This window comes from Hyperolius riggenbachi, chromosome 8, assembly GCF_040937935.1.
Source record: "Hyperolius riggenbachi isolate aHypRig1 chromosome 8, aHypRig1.pri, whole genome shotgun sequence".
Taxonomy (NCBI): domain Eukaryota; kingdom Metazoa; phylum Chordata; class Amphibia; order Anura; family Hyperoliidae; genus Hyperolius; species Hyperolius riggenbachi.
Window position 1 is genome coordinate 292971865 of NC_090653.1, and position 21371 is coordinate 292993235.

At 48.3% G+C, this 21371-nt stretch overlaps 1 protein-coding gene across 1 annotated transcript in view; it reads left to right on the forward strand.

The window, feature by feature from the left end:
- Positions 1-21371, forward strand: part of LOC137527986 (involucrin-like) — a 61484-nt gene that overhangs the window by 28089 nt on the left and 12024 nt on the right. The window contains exons 7-8 of the mRNA XM_068249151.1: positions 2166-2556; positions 8147-8291. Coding sequence (XP_068105252.1) covers positions 2166-2556; positions 8147-8291 — 536 coding nt within the window. The remainder of the gene's footprint in view (positions 1-2165; positions 2557-8146; positions 8292-21371) is intronic.

Genomic DNA, 21371 nt, shown 5'->3' on the forward strand with positions numbered 1-21371 from the left:
GGTCTTAGGGTTAGGCACCAACAGGGGGGTCTTAGGGTTAGGCACCACCAGGGGGGTCTTAGGGTTAGGCACCAACAGGGGGGTCTTAGGGTTAGGCACCAACAGGGGGGTCTAGGGGTTAGGGATAGGTACAGGGAGGGTTCTGTGTGAGAGTAGGGTTAGGTATAGCTTTAGTAAAATTCTTATTAATGTTTTATAAAACATTATAAATTTCAATTTTTAAACAGGGAAGATTAACGTTTTTAAAATTGCCGATTTTATACACATTATTTAATGATTTATAACTTTATAAAACATTATTTTTAAACGAAATATAACACAATTTTTTTTAAACGTTATTCATGATTATCTTTTAAAACCCTGCGCCCTTTTTTCCCGGCGCCCTTTTTTAACGTACGCTGACTATGTACTCTGTAATGTGCTGCAGGAAATGTCAGTGCTATATAAATACATAATAATAACATAGTAGGACATTAGACTATGACTATGGTAGGATTAGAGTGTGAGCTCCTCTGAGAACAGTCAGTGACAGGACTATGTACTCTGTAATGTGCTGCAGAAGGTGTCAGTGCTATATAAATACATAATGATAATATGGTAGGACATTAGAGTATGACTATGGTAGGATTAGAGTGTGAGCTCCTCTGAGGACAGTCAGTGACATGACTATGTACTCTGTAATGTGCTGCAGAAGATGTCAGTGCTATATAAATACATAATAATAATATGGTAGGACATTAGACTATGACTATGGTAGGATTAGACTGTGAGCTCCCCTGAGGACAGTCAGTGGCATGACTATGTACTCTGTACAGTGCTGCAGGAGATGTCAGTGCTATATAAATACACAATAATAATATGGTAGGACATTACACTATGACTATGGTAGGATTAGAGTGTAAGCTCCTCTGAGGACAGTCAGTGACATGACTATGTACTCTGTACAGTGCTGCAGGAGATGTCAGTGCTATATAAATACATAATAATAATATGGTAGGACATTAGAGTATGACTATGGTAGGATTAGAGTGTGAGCTTCTCTGAGGACAGTCAGTGACATGACTATGTACTCTGTAATGTGCTGCAGGAGATGTCAGTGCTATATAAACACATAATAATAATATGGTAGGACATTAGACTATGACTATGGTAGGATTAGACTGTGAGCTCCTCTGAGGACAGTCAGTGACATGACTATGTACTCTGTAATGTGCTGCAGAAGATGTCAGTGCTATATAAATACATAATAATATGGTAGGACATTAGACTATGACTATGGTAGGATTAGAGTGTGAGCTCCTCTGGGGACAGTCAGTGACATGACTATGCACTCTGTACACCGCTGTAGAAGATGGACCTGAACTTGCACAGGACTGAAGAGAGAAATGCACCCTGTATGTATTTAGAGAGTTTAGCCTGTCTAATGTCGCCTCATCGGTAACTAATCACCACTGTAATTTGATCTCTCAGCTGTGTCAGCTCAGGAATCTCCTCTGCCCCGGCAGAGCAGCTAATTTGTAAACGCAGAATGTTAACAATACGTCTGCCTCCATGAAAGCAGGAAGTAGACACACTGCAGATTTATTGCAGGATTTGTATCATCTGTAACAAAGAAATGTTTTTCTTTAAAGTTGATTATGCTGTTGCGTATTTTTTACAGTTCAGATCCGCTTTAATGGCAAGTCCAAAAAAATATCACAGAAAAATTGCCCTATGTGCAAAACTTTGCATGCGGTTTTCGAAGTCAATTAAGTTCATTTTTATGTAAATTAACATTAAAAAAAAAATCACATTTTGAAAATTCACATATTAAAGTCTTGTTTCCACTAGCCCTACGGGACTCAGATGACTGCTGTGGGAAACTGCAGCATGCCATCCATATTTTTAGCCACATCACAAACAAAAATTTGCATCAATGGAAACAGTTCCATTGACTAATAATAGTGGCAGTTTGGATGCAGAGCAGTGCAATGATTGCACCGTGTGTAGTGGATACGGGCCCTTGTGCACACAAAAATCACAAACACCAGAAAAATCGCAAAACTTACAACCTAATATCAGACAGTATTTATCAAATCTACCAGATCACAGGTGATTTTTAATTGACTTCGGTCTCTTTGTGTTTGGTTTTAAAATATTATTATTGTTTTTTTATTTACTTGCAGATGTTTTGTGATAGAGCTCAGACAGCATACAGAGAGGGAGCCAACAGGGGTGGAGTCAGAAGAGCAAACAGAGGTGGGGTCCGGACAGCAGAGAGAGGCAGAGCCAGAGGAGCAAACAGAGGTGGGGCTCGGACAGCAGAGAGAGACGGAGCCAGAGGAGCAAACAGAGGTGGGGCTCGGACAGCAGAGAGAGGCGGAGCCAAAGGAGAAAACAGAGGAGGGGCTTGGACAGCAAAGAGAGGCGGAGCCAGAGGCGCTGACAGAGGAGGAGCCGGAGGAACAGACAGAGGACAAACTGGAAGAGCAGAGAGAGGAGGAGCCGGAGGAGGAGTTGGAGGAGCAGACAGAGGAGGAGCCAGAGGAACAGTCAGAGGACGAGCTGGAGAAGCAGGTCAGTGCTGAAAGTTAAACATACATATATCCAGGCACATCGCCTCTAGTTAGGACATTAAATAAATTATTAGGGAAAGGGAGGTGCTGAAGGGGGTGTGGCTAGAAACAGCAAAAATCAATTAACCCTTCGCACACTCACATGCAAATGTTCAAACAAATGCATTCACAGATTTACTCATCCAGGCACAACTCTTATCCCTACAGCTAAATTAAAAGCCAGGGTTTTAGTTCACAGAAGAATGCATTCTTATGCTTAGTCACCTATACTGCGTAGAAGTACCCAGGTAAACATAGGTGTCCTAACTATACGCAGTATAGGTGACTAAGCATAAGAATGCATTCTTCTGTGAACTAAAACCCTGGCTTTTAATTCTAGTTACAGATTTACTCATCCAGTTGTGCCTGGATGAGTAAATCTGTGAATGCATTTGTTTGAACATTTGCATGTGAGTGTGCGAAGGGTTAATTGATTTTTGCTGTTTCTAGCCACACCCCCTTCAGCACCTCCCTTTCCCTAATAATTTATTTAATGTCCTAACTAGAGGCGATGTGCCTGGATATATGTATGTTTATTCTTATCATTGACCCCTGTGGCTAGGGTCCAATTCGGTGCACTCCCCCCTTCCCCTGTATGTTTGTCAGCATGCAGACAGCTTATGCTGGTGTATGCGCATGGTGCACATGGACACATAACATTAGCTCCCTTGTGCGATTGGTAAGATGCACTGTCTTTCCCAGGAGAGGAAGTTAGGATGTGTGCTCCTGATCCATTGATAGGTTTGATGCAATGAATGTGTTTACATGTCTGCACTATGCATGTTACAGGGCCAGAGTTAGGACACCTATGTTTACCTGGGTACTTCTACGCAGTATAGGTGACTAAGCATAAGAATGCATTCTTCTGTGAACTAAAACCCTGGCTTTTAATTTAGCTGTAGGGATAACAGTTGTGCCTGGATGAGTAAATCTGTGAATGCATTTGTTTGAACATTTGCATGTGAGTGTGCAAAGGGTTAATTGATTTTTTCAGTGCTGAAAGTTGTCTGTTATTGCACATATAACCATCCACCATCACACCGGGGAAGGGGGAGCTAGGAGCATTCGGGGGGGGGGGGGGGGGAGAGGGGAGCACTGATCGATAGGGTCAACAGATAGATCCAACTGCTCGATTGGGCCAACAGATAGATCCAACCGCTCGTATCCCTTCACACGCTATACAAAGATTTTCAATCAATTTCAGCATGAAATCTTTGAAAATGTGCACACCTGCTCGGTCTCCTAGTTAAACCCCCATCCCTATGGGGGAGGTTAGCGTTAGAAGATAGGTGGGATTTTAGGGTTAGGCACCTACAAGGGGGGTGGCACCAACCGGGGGGGGGGGGGGGGGGGGGAGGTTAGGCACGTCTAGAGAAAGTTAAGGTTAGGATACTTGCCGGGTAGCGCATAATAAAATATCAGTCATTTAAAATGACCAATATTTTACTATTTGTGACACCGCCCAGCGCCCATCTGATAGCAATACATACTCCAGAGATGGGCCTCAATTCACTAAACTTAACTCCTGTCTTTAATAACTCTTCTGAGCTGTTTTACTGTTATCACCATGGTGATATAATTGTGATAACTGTAAAACAGCTCAAAAGAGTTATTAAAGACAGGAGTTAAGCTTAGTGAATTGAGGCCATGGTGTCCTGCAGTGTGGGTCACCCCTTATTCTCCTACATGGGCACAATGATAGCTTACAGGCTTGGCCGGCCTTTGACCTGAGGGACCGGAGCGGTCGCATAGGGTGTCGGCTTCCAGAAGGGGGGCGCATGTGCAGTGGCGTAGCAAAAGAGCCGTGGGCCCCGGTGCAAGTTTTACATGGGGCCCCCCAAGCACTCTATGCATAACAATTGATTCGGCGCATCAAAACCTGCAAAGGACAACCCCAGTGTCAGAGTTGCAAGAAGGGGATGGGGGAACAGTATGTTAAGGATTACTACTATTCAAAGCATCTATAGAAGTGATTATTACCAGCACAGGACCAACAAAAAGCTAATACTGTGATAGCAGGTGGACCCTTCGGGGCCCCTCTGGCCCAAGGGCCCCGATGCGGTCGCTACCTCTGCACCCCCTATTGCTACGCCCCTGCGCATGTGATGTGCATTCAACTGGCCCTGGCCGCATTGCTGGCTGTGGGCTCCAGATCCATCTGTGGCTGCTGCAAGTGGTAGCTCCACCCCCTGAGGGATGATGGGGCGAAGACTCCAGGAACCTGCTGCTGCCTCTTGCTGAGTCTGTGTGAGCCGTGCGTGCCAGTAGCCCCGCCCCTCGCTCACAGGCGATGTCTGCGCTGCGCACTAATCAGAGAGAGACCTGCTTGTCACTCCTGGCCATCTTCTGTCCCCAGCTACAAGCAGAAAAGTAACATTCCCCAACTGCCTCCCGGTTGGGGAAGTGGGGTGGGAGGGGGTGTCTATATACGCTAAAGGGGATCTGCTTGTACACTATACACCAGCCTTTCTCAACCTTTCTACCATGGAGGAACCCTGCAAATAACTTTTGGATCTCAAGGAACCCCCACAAACTATGTTTTGGTCTCGAGGAACCCCTGCATTTATTTTTTAGGAGCCATGGTCTTTAAAAGTATGTGTGGCTGTTTATTTCACTACCCCCATTACACTGCCACTCATTATACCGTCTCCTGATGCCCCAATTTAGTGCTTCTTGTTACAGTACTACCTATTATAATAATACACTGTGGGAGGCGCCCTTATGTTATGTTATGCTCTTATGGTAAGAGTAGAAAATCTTACCTGGTATGAAGACTCATACACATAATGGTAGTAGTAATAAAATTCAGTTTATTAAGCACTAGGGACAACGCGTTTCGCGACCAAGTCGCTTCCTCAGGTCAAATATCGTGCTTTAGAAAAATAAAAAGCAAAGATGGCGCTCAGACTAAAACATCTTTTTCATAAAATAGTATTCAATCAACATAAAATGCTATACTCTTAAAAACTATACAATTATAGAAGGTTACATTTCCACTATATATACACATAAATAATACAGAGGGTGCAATTCTGATCTGTAACATATGAGATGATCAATCAACATAAGATACTATAATCATAAAAACTATATAGTATTAGACAATTACATTTCCAATATATATACATAATTGGTACATGGGGTGCCGTTCTGATCTTTATGATTATAGTATCTTATGTTGATTGATCATTGATGTGTATATATAGTGGAAATGTAACCTTCTATAATTGTATAGTTTTTAAGAGTATAGCATTTTATGTTGATTGAATACTATTTTATGAAAAAGATGTTTCAGTCTGAGCGCCATCTTTGCTTTTTATTTTTCTAAAGCACGATTTTTGACCTGAGGAAGCGACTTGGTCGCGAAACGCGTTGTCCCTAGTGCTTAATAAACTGAATTTTATTACTACTACCATTATGTGTATGAGTCTTCATACCAGGTAAGATTTTCTACTCTTACCTTTGATTGCTTGACGTGCATTGATATACTTTGAAACATAAGGGCGCCTCCCACAGTGTATTATGTTAAATAGCACCTCATAAAGTGAGGTTACACCACCATATTATTATAGTGGTGATTTTCTCCGAGAGCGGCGACGGACAAGGCCGAGTGGAGACGGCACTTCTCCACACGTTTTGATGGTGGTTGCCTTCAAAAGCAACCAAAAAATTGTGAGTATATTTTCACTACAATAGACCAAGTGTCGCATCGTTAATACACGATATCGGGCTCCCGGTGTCCTTGTGTTTTTCTACTCTTACTAGTACTACTACCTATTATATTGTGCTCTATTATCAGGGCCGGCCCTAGACTTTTTGCCGCCTGAGGCAAATTTAGGAGAAAATTGCCCCCCCCCCCCGTCCGTGGGTGCGGGGGGGCCGGCCGCCGAGCCGGAGGGGTAGCTGGCAGGTCAGGGGTATTGGGCCTAGCGGTGGGGAGGGGGGGGGGGGGGGTCGGACTCCCCCCCTCCTTTGCCTGGGTCCCCCGATCTGCGCTCCCCTCCAGCTGTAATTAGGAAGCAGCCGCTTGCAGATCGTAAGAGGCACGGGCGGGGAGGACTCACCTTATCCGCGTTCCATCATGCGCTCCACTGACGTCACTTCCTGCATCGCCGTCCACTTACAATACAGTGTGCGGCGATGCAGGGAGTGACGTCAGTGGAGCGCTCGCTGGAATGCGGAAAAGGCGAGTCCTCCCCGCCCGTTGCCTCTTACGATCTGCAAGCGGCTGCTTCCTAATTACAGCTGGAGGGGAGCGCAGATCGGGGGACCCAGGCGAGGGACCCCCTCCCCTAGGCCCAATACCCCCGACCTGCCCGCTACCCCTCCGGCTCGGCAGCCGGCCCCCCCGGGCGGGTGCCGCCCCTAGAAGTTTGCCGCCTGAGGCAAATGTTTCACCCCGCCTCATGAGCGGGCCGGCCCTGTCTATTATACTTCCCCCACGATGGGGGAAAATGCCAAGGAACCCCTGCAGAGTCCTCAGGGAACCCTGGTTGAGAAAGCCTGCTATACACTATTCATCTGCCTAGCTATATATACAGGATATTAAAAGGGGGGATCTATTTATATGTACTACAAGGGGATCTGCCCATATACACTAAAGGGGGGATCTGCATATATACACTAAAGGGGATCTTGCACATGCGCGTGTGTGCGTGCCTGCGGAGGATGAATGGGGGGGGGGGCACCAAAATCTGGTTACGCTCAGGGCACTGTGGAACCTAAGGCCGGCCCTGCTTACAGGCAGTGGCGTAGCTAAGGAGCTGTAGGCCCCGATGCAAATTTTACAATGGGGCCCCCCAAGCACCCTATACATAACAATTGATACGGTGCACCAAAACCTGCCAATGGCAGCTACAGTGTCAGAGGTGCAAGAAGGGGATGGGGAGCAGCTTGTTAGTGATTACCCCCAAGCACTCTATACATAGCAATCCCTGCCAATGGCAACTACAGTGTCAGAGGTGCAAGAAAGGGATGGGAAATAGCTTGTTACTGATTACCCCCAAGCACTCTATACATAGCAATCCCTGCCAATGGCAACTACAGTGTCAGAGGAGCAAGAAGGGGATGGGGAGCAGCTTGTTACTGATTACCCCCAAGCACTCTATACATAGCAATCCCTGCCAATGGCAACTACAGTGTCAGAGGAGCAAGAAGGGGATGGGGAGCAGCTTGTTACTGATTACCCCCAAGCACTCTATACATAGCAATCCCTGCCAATGGCAACTACAGTGTCAGAGGTGCAAGAAGGGGATGGGGAGGAGTTTGTTAATGATTATCACTATTCAAAGTATCTATAGAAGTCATTATTTTGAGCACAGGACCAATAGATGGGTAATACTGTAGTTGAGGGAGGGCCCTTCGGGGCCCCTTTGGCCCAAGGGCCCCGATGCGGTCACAACCTCTGCAACCCCTATTGCTACGCCCCTGCTTACAGGCCTGGGCGTATGTGGAGGTCAGGAAAGGAGACTGTAGGAAGAAAAGTTCCAAAAATGGCCCAAATCCTCTTAAATGCTAACAAGCTAATATGGTTGTGGTTGTTTTTGTTTTAGATTGAAGCAGAAGATTTCCCTGGAGGAGATAAACAGGGGCAGTCACTGCATCTGTCTCTGCAATTGAAGCTGCAATTGGATAATGGGAGGAATGTGGGTCTGGGGGGTAACCAGAAATCTCCTATAAATCCAGCAGACCAACCGGGTAAGTCCAGACACGAGCCCAAAATTACCCTCCCTCTTTTACTTTAACTATTTACATACCATCAGTCTCTGCTCCCTTAAAATCCCCGAAAATCTTAAAATTTAAAACACATACAAGTAAGAAGTACATTTCTTCCAGAGTAAAATGAGCCATATATTACTTCTCTCCTATGTTGCTGTCACTTACTGTAGGTAGTAGAAATCTGACATTACCGACAGGTTTTGGGCTAGTCCATCTCTTCAGGTGGGATTCTCAGCATGGCCTTTATTCTTTACAAAGACATTCCCTGAAAACTGTCATTCACTAAGTGCTTTTAAAAATAAAGAAAACCCTGAGAACCCCGAATGAGAAGATGGGCTAGTCCAAAATCTGTCGGTAATGTCAGATTTCTACTGCTTACTGTGAGCGCCAGCAACATAGGAGAAAAGTAATTTATGGCTCATTTTACTGTGGAAAAAATGTACTTCTTATTTGTATATGTTTACATGTATTTTAAATTTTAAGATTTTCAAAACAGAGGTCCTATAAAGGACCAGAGACGGCTGGTACTGTAAAGCGCCACTTACCAACGAATACCGATGAATCGCCGCAATAATCCGCTGCTCCAGCCGGTAACACCGCTCTGTCCCTACCGCAGGTCCCTCTCTCCACCGTCTCTATGACGGCAGAGTCATGTGAGCAGGTCAGGAGCCGCTTTCATTGGCTCCTGACGCTGTCATTCAATGTAAGCCAATGAAATCGGCTCCTGCCTGACTCACACAGCTCTGCCATCATGTAGATGGCAGGGCAAGTGATCTCCAGCGGGGAGACAGCGGCGCGATTGGCGGGAGTGATGGAACCGCGTGGTGACGATGTTTGAAATCTACATCCTGTCAGATCCACACAGCCACAAGCAGGATATAGATTTCAACTCCGTCAGTTCGGATCCGGTTAAGGAATAGAGATCTGACCTCTTACCCGTACTCCGCTTGATGCAATCACCCCCTGTGCAGTAGTAAAAAAATAAAGAATTGCGACAGATAATATACAGTACATATGCCTTCTATAAGTCTTCTATAGCTCATGTAGGAACTTTTGGATCAGGATTATACCATTTTTTTGGCTAACTTAAACAAAAATAACAATTACTCCATCTAATTATCTTTTCAGGTCACTTTAGTGTTGCTTTAAAGGATCACTACAGTATAATCTCATAATAATAAACTCTGGTATAGTAAACTACCTCTCCAAGTCCCGGCCAATCTCCATGATAAGCAGGGGAGGACTGGCCAGGGGGGAAGGGGCGAGATTTCCCCCCAGGCTGCCTCTCATTTAATGATTTAGTGCTGGCACTGTGCCTGGTGAATTCAGGTTTTTGTATAAGGCAATGTGAAACACTAGACTGAATGAGGGAAATAAACGCACAATTACAGAGCAATTGCAGGGCGGGCAAGCTAGTAAATATACACAGCATGATACAGAGCAGAGGCTTACCTGCAGGGTCCGTGGGAAAAAATCTGTCTGGTCTCTCACCATTGTTAACTGCATGTGCACAGCTACATAAGATATTGTCTAGGTTGAAAAGTTTTCGACAGTCCCTAGACTCCAGAAGGGCTGCTTGCAGACAGTCCCTAGACTCCAGAAGAGCTGCTTGCAGGACTTGTGTAAGAGATAGCAACCCTGACTGTTGTAACTCAAAATGTATTATGTGCCCCCCGGTGGCAGCACATTTATACTTTACCTGTCACACTGTCCCTCAAGTGTCCTTGCTGTATTTCTCACGTGAATACCGGCATATAGCACGTGGGGCACGTGTGTGATGTCATTTGGGCTGGGGCTGCCGTAAAAACGGGCCTCTACAACAACAACAACAACAAATAACATTTGTAAAGCGCTTTTCTCCCGTGGGACTCAAAGCGCATAAGCATGGCTCCGACCATCGTGGTACAGAGGAAGAATTTTATACATCTGGAAATGCCAGGCTAAACAGGTGGCTTTTCAGTCTGGATTTGAATAGCTCCAGGGATGGTGCTGTCTTTACTGGGTGTGGTAGGGAGTTCCAAAGAGTAGGGGCAGCATGACAGAAGGCTCTGTCTCCAGATTTTTTGAGGTGCACTCTGGGAGTGACCAAGTTTATAGAACTTGCTGATCTGAGGTTGTGAGAGGTGTGGTGCAGCTTCAGCAAGTCCTTCATGTATCCAGGGCCCAGATTGTGCAGGGATTTGAATGTCAGCAGTCCAATCTTGAAGAGTATTCTCCATTCTACTGGTAGCCAGTGCAGTGAGCGAAGGATCGGTGTAATGTGACAGTGGCGAGGCTGGTTGGTTAGCAATCTGGCAGCAGCATTCTGCACTAATTGCAGGCGACGCAGGTCTTTTTTGGGGAGGCCAGCATAAAGGGCATTGCAGTAGTCCAGCCTCTAGTTTGTGTTTTCCCCCCAGGCCAAAAGGTTCCAGTCCTCCCCTGATGATAAGTCTATGAGAGTAACGCCTTCCTCTGGATCAACAGGGATATAGGGAGCAGGCTGGTGTTGTACTTTATACTGGTTGAACTCGATGGACGTATGTCTTTTTTCAACCAAAATAACTATGTAACTATGTAACGCCTGGTATAGTAAACCTGGATATAATAAAACTTCTGTTATAGTAAACATGCTTTTTTGCCCCTACATGACTCTGACTCTTGATATAGTAAACAGTGGGTGGAGCATGCATCATATGTCAGTGGGTGGTGCATGTGTCAGATGTCAGTGGGCGGTGCATGTATCAAAGGGTTTGTAGCGCTCTATGCTATGCTACTCTGATAAGGCGTGTTAACTTTGATAAGGTGTGATATCTTTGATAAGGCATGCTATTTTTACATAAAACTTAAAAAAATGGGCTGGACAAAATTATTAGCACTCTTAACTTAACCACTTTGTGACAAGCTGACTTATAAAAACGTCCTGCTAGAGCCTCTTAATGGTCAGACAGTGTTGCTGCTGCTGTGCGCATGCGCGCTCCCGCACGTTCACATGCATCCCCACGCACGTGCGCGTGAAAATAGCTGGGGGAAAAAACACCAAGAAAAAATACACCTTTATTTCCAAATACTATATTGTCACCATACTTTGTACTAGGGACATAATTAAAATCTTGTGATAACCAGGACAAATAGGCAGATAAAATGTGTGGGTTTTATGTACAGTAGCAGTGTTTATATTAAAACTATGGGGGATGAAATTGGAGAAAGTGTATTTTTTCATTTTTTCCTTGTTTTCCCTTTAAAATGCATAGAAAATAAAGTAATTACTGAAAACAAATATTAACCCCAAAAAGCCCCATTGGTGGTGAGAAAAACAAGATATAGATCATTTCATTGTGATTAGTAGTGATTAACAGGGATGCTCGGATAGTGCTTTTTAAAATCCGAATTGATCCGGATCTGGATACCAAGATATCCCGATCCGATTCGGATATCCGTATCCGGCCTTTTAGATATCCGCGTGAACGCGGATATCCAGTCGCATTATCAGTGGATATCCGGGCTATTTGGATATCTGAATAGAAAAACCGGAAGTGCCCTTTAAATTGCTTTAAAAGGTGTTTTTAGGGTAAATGAGGCATGTATCATCATTATTTTGCAAAGGGGAACACTAATTGATGATGTGGGGACTTCAAATCCCCCCCCCCCCCCCCCCCCCCCAAAAAAAAATGGCTGTCAATTAACATTAGGCCTAGGTTCCAAACAGCGGTCGTGCAGTCCACTATGGCTATCATTCATAAACCTGTTGTCAGTAAAGAGAATCTGTGTGGGAAAAAAACGCTGTCGGTGTTTTAGACTTCTGGCTGCGCATTCATAAAAATGTGTCCAGTTGCGGTAGCAGTGCGGAAATTCCCTAAACTAGGCTATCGGTAGGCAGGCGGTAGGCTTGTGGAAGCACAGGAAGCTGCGGAGTTGATACATTTCTCCGTGTTCCGCTCTACTGCAGCTGCCTGGGAGGTCTGTGTGTCTCCATTCACTTAACATTGTTGTTGCCACATCAGAGGGAGCGGTACTTCCCGACCTCACACCGCTTGCGGTGATCTTTATGAATTAACATTTTGCTACATTTTTTACAGGGCCGGCCCTAGACTTTTTGCCGCCTGAGGCAAATTTTTAAAAAATTGCCACCGCCGCCGCCCCCCCCGCCGTGGCGTAGCTAAGGAGCTGTGGGCCCCGATGCAATTTTTACAATGGGGCCCAGGGCCGGCCCGCTCATGAGGCAGGGTGAAACTTTTGCCTCAGGCGGCAAATTTCCAGGGGCGGCACCCGCCCGTCCGTGGGTGCGGGGAGCCGGCCGCCGAGCTGGAGCGGTAGCTGGCAGGACGGGGGTATTGGGCCTAGCGGCGGGGAGGGGGGTCGGACCCCCCCCCTCCCTCGCCTGGGTCCCCCGTCCTCCGCTCCCCTCCAGCCTTAAATAGAAAGGCCGCTATGTGTTAGAGGAACGGGCGGGGAGGACACTCACCTCTTCCCAACGTGCGCTCCACTGACGTCACTTCCTGCAGGAAGTGACGTCAGTGGAGCGCACGTTGGAACGAGGAAGAGGTGAGTCCTCCCCGCCCGTTCCTCTTACACATAGCGGCTGCTTCTATTTAAGGCTGGAGGGGAGCGGAGGACGGGGGACCCAGGCGAGGGAGGGGGGGGGTCCGACCCCCCTCCCCGCCGCTGGCCCAATACCCCCGTCCTGCCAGCTACCCCTCCAGCTCGGCGGCCGGCTCCCCGCACCCACGGACGGGCGGGTGCCACCCCTGGAAATTTGCCGCCTGAGGCAAAAGTTTCACCCTGCCTCATGAGCGGGCCGGCCCTGATTTTTTACAATAATCACCGCACAAGGCGGGGATTTATCGCTGTGCTCGGTAATGTCAGTTTTTCATGCGGAAGGAGCCTTTATGAATGCAGATTTTGCTACGTGTGCGGTAAAGTCAGCTGTTTTAAGCATTTCCGCATGCGGAAATGCTTTATGAATGATAGCCATTGTGTCTAAAGTCCAACCGCACAACTGGGACATGGCAGTTTTCAGCCAAGACACCTCCCAAAAATTATGCAATTGTGTGTTTGGGTTAAATATAGGTTGTATCCGTGGCCTGTGGCCAGGGCCGGCCCGCCCATGAGGCGGGGTGAGGCGGGTTCCTCAGGCGGCAGGAAGTGGAGGGGCGGCACCAGATGACGTGGCTGTGATAGCGGGGGGAGCCAGAGCCGCGGTGAGGGCAGCCCGACTTTTCCCTCCCTCTCCCCGGGCCGCCCTCCATGCTCCCCCCTCGGACTGCAGGCAGCAGAGTTAGCGCGCAGGGAAGCGCTGCTGTACACAGCTGTTACTCACCTCCCTGGATCCGATCGCCGCTCCCACCCTGCTGGTCTCCTCTCTGCCTAGCCCCTGATACACACGCAGCTGCTTCCTGTGTAAACAGGACGCAGCGTGTGTAATGTATCAGCAGCGGCTACATTGCAGAGAGGAGACCAGCAGGGCGGGAGCGGCGATCGGATCCAGGGAGGTGAGTAACAGCTGTGTACAGCAGCTCTTCCCTGCGCGCTAACTCTGCTGCATGCAGTCCGAGGGGGGAGCATGGAGAGCGGCCCGGGGAGAGGGAGGGAGAGGTCGGGCTGCCCTCCCCGCGGCTCCGGCTCCCCCCTCCGCCATTATTAGGGGGCACCTACCTACTTAACCTATACTGGGCAAACTACCTATCTATCCTATACTGGGGGGCACCTACCTAATCTAACCTGTTTTGGGGGCAGCTACCTATCTATCCTATACTGGGGGGCACCTACCTAATCTAACCTGTACTGGGGGCAGCTACCTATCTATCCTATACTGGGGAGCACCTACCTAATCTAACCTATACTAGGGGCCAGCTACCTATCTATCCTATACTGGGGGGCAGCTACCTATCTAACCTATACTGGGGGGCAGCTACCTATCTAACCTATACTGGGGGGCAGCTACCTATCTAACCTATACTGGGGGGCAGCTACCTATCTAACCTATGCTGGGGGGCAGCTACCTATCTATCCTATACTGGGGGGCAGCTACCTATCTAACCTATACTGGGGGCAGCTACCTATATAACCTACACTGGGGGGCAGCTACCTATCTAACCTATACTGGGGGCAGCTACCTATCTATCCTATACTGGGGGGCACCTACCTAATCTAACCTGTACTGGGGGCAGCTACCTATCTATCCTATACTGGGGGGCACCTACCTAATCTAACCTGTACTGGGGGGCAGCTACCTATCTTACCTATACTGGGGGCAGCTACCTATCTAACCTATACTGGGGGGCAGCTACCTATCTAACCTATGCTGGGGGGCAGCTACCTGTCTAACCTATGCTGGGGGCAGCTACCTATCTAATCTATACTGGGGGCACCTACCTAATCTAACCTGTACTGGGGGCACCTACCTAATCTAACCTATACTGAAGGGCAGCGACCTAATCTAACCTATACTGGGGGGAAGCTACCTATCTAACCTATACTGGGGGCACTTATCTAACCTGTATTGGGGGCACCTACCTACCTAGCTAGCCTATACAGGTGGCAACTATACTGGCTACCTATACTGGGGGCACCTACCTAACTAACCTATACTGGGGGTACCTACCTATCTAACCTATGCTGGGGCAACTATGCTGGCTACTTATATTGGAGGCACCTACCTAGCTAACCTGTACTGGGGGCACCTACTTATCTAACTTATACCGGGGGGGGGGTGCCTGCCTATCTAACGTACTGGGGCAACTATACCGGCTACCTATACTGGAGGCAACTACCCGGCTAACCTATACTGGGGGCAACTTTACTGGCTCACCCATGCCTGGCCACCTATACTCGGGGGGGACCTATAGCTGGCTACCTATACCGGGGGGGGGGGGGGGCGCAATTTTTACACCCTCGCCCTGGGTGCATTTTAGCCTAGAAACTGCACTGTTGCCGCCGGCCTCCGAGTCCGACGACTCCGAGCTCTGCAGCCTCTCCTGTCTCCTCCAAGGCTGCACGCTGGTGACGCTGCCTAGTGCCTAAGCCTGCTGATTTAATGGTGGCGGCTGCCGCCCGCTCTGCTGCCCTGGCTGCGGCTGACTGTCACGGTCAGTCACTGAGCAGCGAGCGCCGCCGACGTGACCGTGACGATGATGATGATGAGGCTGGCTGGCTGCCGCCGGCCGCCGCTCACTGGCCCAGCGCGAGATCCCTCAGATCCGAGATGGAGCATGCCCGCCGCAGACCGCAGCCGTCTGTCCCCTGCCAGTGCAGGATGCATGCTGGATGCGGATGCCCGCCCTTCGCCGCCGCCAGACTCGGAGGGAGACCCAATCCCTGGTGAGTCAGTCACTCACTTTGCTGCGTCACTCAGGCTTTCCTTCACGGACACGGTCGGTTGTGTGGGGGATGTAATGTTATGTAGAAATATTGGGGGGGGGGGCGCCTTTACGATCTTTGCCTCAGGCAGCAGAAAGTCCAGGACCGGCCCTGCCTGTGGCACCCTGGTGGTGGGAGCTGCACAGGCAGCAGGAGCAGGGCAATGCAGCAGCAGCAGGTGTAACATGTGCCAGGAGTAGTGTTGGGCGAACATCTAGATGTTCGGGTTCGAGCCGAACATGGCTGCGATGTTCGGGTGTTCGACCCGAACTCCGAACATAACGGAAGTCAATGGGGACCCGAACTTTTGTGCTTTGTAAAGCCTCCTTACATGCTACATACCCCAAATTTACAGGGTATGTGTACCTTGGGAGTGGGTACAAGAGGAAAAAAATTTAGCAAAAAGAGCTTATAGTTTTTGAGAAAATCGATTTTAATCGACATGTGCCACGTCAGGCATGCTCCTGGCTAGTGTTGGGCGAACAGTGTTCGCCACTGTTCGGGTTCTGCAGAACATCACCCTGTTCGGGTGATGTTCGGGTTCGGCCGAACACCTGATGGTGTTCGGCCAAACTGTTCGGCCATATGGCCGAACTAAGAGCGCATGGCCGAACGTTACCCGAACGCTCAGCTAGCGCTGTGATTGGCCGAACGGGTCACGTGTAGTGTTGGGCGAACATCTAGATGTTCGGGTTCGGGCCGAACATGGCCGAACTCCGAACATAATGGAAGTCAATGGGGACCCGAACTTTTGTGCTTTGTAAAGCCTCCTTACATGCTACATACCCCAAATTTGCAGGGTATGTGCACCTTGGGAGTGGGTACAAGAGGAAAAAAAAAATTAGCTAAAAGAGCTTATAGTTTTTGAGAAAATCGATTTTAAAGTTTCAAAGGGAAAACTGTCTTTTAAATGCGGGAAATGTCTGTTTTCTTTGCACAGGTAACATGCTTTTTGTCGGCATGCAGTCATAAATGTAATACATATAAGAGGTTCCAGGAAAAGGGACCGGTAACGCTAACCCAGCAGCAGCACACGTGATGGAACAGGAGGAGGGTGGCGCAGGAGGAGAAGGCCACGCTTTGAGACACAACAACCCAGGCCTTGCATGAGGACAAGAAGCGTGCGGATAGCAATTTGCATTTTGTCGCCATGCAGTCATAAATGTAATACAGATGAGAGGTTCAATAAACAGGGACCGGAAACGCTAACCCATCACAGATGTTCATTGTTCATGTTACTTGGTTGGGGTCCAGGAGTGTTGCGTAGTCGTTTCCAATCCAGGATTGATTCATTTTAATTTGAGTCAGACGGTCTGCATTTTCTGTGGAGAGGCGGATACGCCGCCGATCTGTGACGATGCCTCCGGCAGCACTGAAACAGCGTTCCGACATAACGCTGGCTGCCGGGTAAGCCAGCACCTCTATTGCGTACATTGCCAGTTTGTGCCAGGTGTCTAGCTTCGATACCCAATAGTTGAAGGGTGCAGATGGATTGTTCAACACAGCTACGCCATCTGACATGTAGTCCTTGACCATCTTCTCCAGGCGATCGGTGTTGGAGGTGGATCTGCACGCTTGCTGTTCTGTGTGCTGCTGCATGGGTGTCAGAAAATGTTCCCACTCCAAGGACACTGCCGATACCATTCCCTTTTGGGCACTAGCTGCGGCTTGTGTTGTTTGCTGCCTTCCTGGTCGTCCTGGGTTTGCGGAAGTCAGTCTGTCGGCGTACAACTGGCTAGAGGAGGGGGAGGATGTCAATCTCCTCTCTAAAGTCTCCACAAGGGCCTGCTGGTATTCTTCCATTTTGACCTGTCTGGCTCTTTCTTCAAGCAGTTTTGGAACATTGTGTTTGTACCGTGGATCCAGAAGGGTATAAACCCAGTAATTGGTGTTGTCCAGAATGCGCACAATGCGTGGGTCGCGTTCAATGCAGTCCTAGGCCGAAGAGGTCATAGCCTAGGGTCACAAAACCTGTTTATTTGGGCAATTTCAATGGTGGCGAGTCTGACGTACATAAATCGCAGCAATGGCCGTTAGCAACGTCTGAATCTCACGAAATGTCTCATGCAGGTAGAAGACATATTGTTAGACTTGGGCTCCAAAGATGGGTTCCCTACATCTCTGCAAACCAGAGTTACAGGGCTCCAAATTTGGTAAAATCACCCATAGGCTTTCATTGGGCCTCCTATTTACAGTTCCAAAATCTCACATCTTTTCAAAGGGCAATTACTCAGCAGTGGCAAATTTTCTAGCATTGTAGGGACCCTTAGGGGGAACATGACTGGTGAGTTTCGGGCCCCTAGGCCAAAGAGGTCATAGCCTAGGGTCACAAAAACCTGTTTATTTGGGCTATTTCAATGGTAGTGATGGTGACGTACATAAATCGCAGCAATGGCCGTTAGCAAAGTCTGAATCTCACGAAATGTCTCATGCAGGTAGAAGACATATTGTTAGACTTGGATTCCAAAGATGGGGTCCCTACATCTCTGCAAACCAGAGTTACAGGGGTCCAAAATTGGTAAAATCCCCCATAGGATTTCATTGCCTCCCTATTTCACTTTCCAAAATCTCACATCTTTTCAAAGGGCAATGGCTCAGCAGTACCAAATTTTCTAGCATTGTAGGGACCCTTAGGCCCGGTTCACATTAGCGGTGGCCGTCCGGAATCGCCGTGCCGGAGCCGCACCGCTTGCAGAACGGACGGAACGGACGCACGGCATAGCAATGAAAGCCTATGCGTCCGTTCACATGCGTCCGTTCTGCCGGACCGGAGCCGGACCGGATCCGGGCCGGATCCGGACTCCGGCCTCCGTTCCAACATGCGCTATTTTTTGATCCGGCTCCTCCGGCAGCCGTATCCGGGGCGGAGCCGGACTGCACCATCCGGCCAATACAAACCAATGGGAACCGGAGAGCGCACAACACACTGGCTGAGAAATCCGGATGTTCTACCCCACTTCCTATGCGGATTGTTGCGGCGATATTGGATGGGGACACATGGGCAAGCATTTTGGAGTGGAGCAGCACAGCTGGATCCGGATCCGGAGATGTTGGCAGCATGTCGCAGGTGGAGGTGAGTGCTAAACAGCAGAGGGCCTGATTCCACAGGTCCCCCTTCTGCTGACCTCCCAGACCCCAACATTTTTTTTGTTTTTTACGTTACTTTTGCCAAACGGATCCGGATCGCATCCTGATGAACACCTGATGCAACCTGACCGGAAACCGGATCGGATCCGGATCAGAACCGTACGGTTCCGATCCGGATCCGGTCCGGATCCGGTCAGGTCATCCGGTCCGTTTGGCAAACAACCGCAAGTGTGAACCGGGCCTTAGGGGGAACATGACTGGTGAGTTTCGGGCCCCTAGGCCGAAGAGGTCATAGCCTAGGGTCACAAAAACCTGTTTATTTGGGCTATTTCAATGGTAGTGATGGTGACGTACATAAATCGCAGCAATGGCCGTTAGCAACGTCTGAATCTCACGAAATGTCTCATGCAGGTAGAAGACATATTGTTAGACTTGGATTCCAAAGATGGGGTCCCTACATCTCTGCAAACCAGAGTTACTGGGGTCCAAAATTGGTAAAATCCCCCATAGGATTTCATTGCCTCCCTATTTCACTTTCCAAAATCTCACATCTTTTCAAAGGGCAATGGCTCAGCAGTACCAAATTTTCTAGCATTGTAGGGACCCTTAGGGGGATCATGACTGGTGAGTTTTGCCACTGCTGAGCCATTGCCCTTTGAAATGGTGTGAGATTTTGGAACGGTAAATAGGAGGCCCAATGAAAGCCTATGGGGGATCTGTGATGGGTTAGCGTTTCCGGTCCCTGTTTATTGAACCTCTCATCTGTATTACATTTATGACTGCATGGCGACAAAATGCAAATTGCTATCCGCACGCTTCTTGTCCTCATGCAAGGCCTGGGTTGTTGTGTCTCAAAGCGTGGCCTTCTCCTCCTGCGCCACCCTCCTCCTGTTCCATCACGTGTGCTGCTGCTGGGTTAGCGTTACCGGTCCCTTTTCCTGGAACCTCTTATATGTATTACATTTATGACTGCATGCCGACAAAAAGCATGTTACCTGTGCAAAGAAAACAGACATTTCCCGCATTTAAAAGACAGTTTTCCCTTTGAAACTTTAAAATCGATTTTCTCAAAAACTATAAGCTCTTTTTGCTAAATTTTTTTTCCTCTTGTACCCACTCCCAAGGTGCACATACCCTGTAAATTTGGGGTATGTAGCATGTAAGGAGGCTTTACAAAGCACAAAAGTTCGGGTCCCCATTGACTTCCATTATGTTCGGAGTTCGGCCATGTTCGGCCCGAACCCGAACATCTAGATGTTCGCCCAACACTACACGTGACCCGTTCGGCCAATCACAGCGCTAGCCGAACGTTCGGGTAACGTTCGGCCATGCACTCTTAGTTCGGCCATATGGCCGAACAGTTTGGCCGAACACCATCAGGTGTTCGGCCGAACCCGAACATCACCCGAACAGGGTGATGTTCTGCAGAACCCGAACAGTGGCGAACACTGTTCGCCCAACACTAGCCAGGAGCATGCCTGACGTGGCACATGTCACTTGTTACATGGCACTTGGCAAGTGCCACGTGACAAGTGTCGAGTGACAGTCAGACAGCAGAGGAGAAGACACTAGTGCACACTAACACATTAATGCTTTAACAATAGTGTAGTGATAGTGAAGGGGTTAATCACTGAGCTTATCACTTTGTAAAGCCCTTGGCCCAGCAGCAGCACTGCAGCTGTACAGCACACACTCTGTCACACTATGAGACATCAATCAAGCTAATTAACGATTACTATAGAGTAGTGAAGGGGTTAATCAATGAACAGCTTTAGGTTTATAACTGTGTACAGGCAGCCCTTGCTAGGCCAGCAGCACTGGAGCATGTCTCTCAGGAAGCATTCAGCAAGCAAGGACGATCTGTCTCATCATGGCAGCCCTCCTTATTATACAAGGGGGGCTGGCCAGTGTTCCTTTCTGTGATTGGGTGCCAGGGCTTAGGCTGGGAGGCCTCTGATTGGCTCAATAAGGTCAGGTGGGGCTGGACAGGGTTCCCCTCTGTGATTGGTTGCTAGGGCTTCTGCTGGGAGCCCTCTGATTGGCTCCAGGACATCATCTCCTTAGCTACAGTATTTTGGATCCGGATATCCGCAGATATCCGGGTCATGCGTCAAACTATCCGCAGATAGCTATCCAGATTTCTATAGCTATCCGGGATCCGGAATCTGATCCGGATAGCATAAAAAAGGTCAGATATCCGGCTACCTGGATATCCAGAATCTGGATGAGCATCCCTGGTGATTAAGCTATTGGCAAATGAAAGGGATGAGCACTGATAGGGGAAAATCGCTCTTGGGGTGAAGTGGTTAAAGAGAAACAGTGACCAAGAATTGAACTTCATCCCAATCAGTAGCTGATACCCCCTTTTAAATGAAATATCTATTCCTTTTCACAAACGGATCATCAGAGGGCTCTGTATGGCTGATATTGTGGTGAAACCCCTCCCACAAGAAACTCTGAGGACCATGGTACTCCTGGCAATTTCCTGTCTGTGAACCTTGTTGCATTGTGGGAAATAGCTGTTTCCAGCTGTTTCCAACTGCCAAAAAAGCAAGCAGCGGCTACATCACCTGCCAGCAGTAAAAATGTCCCCATGTAATAAATGTCCGAATGTAAATCAGGGATTTAGAAGAT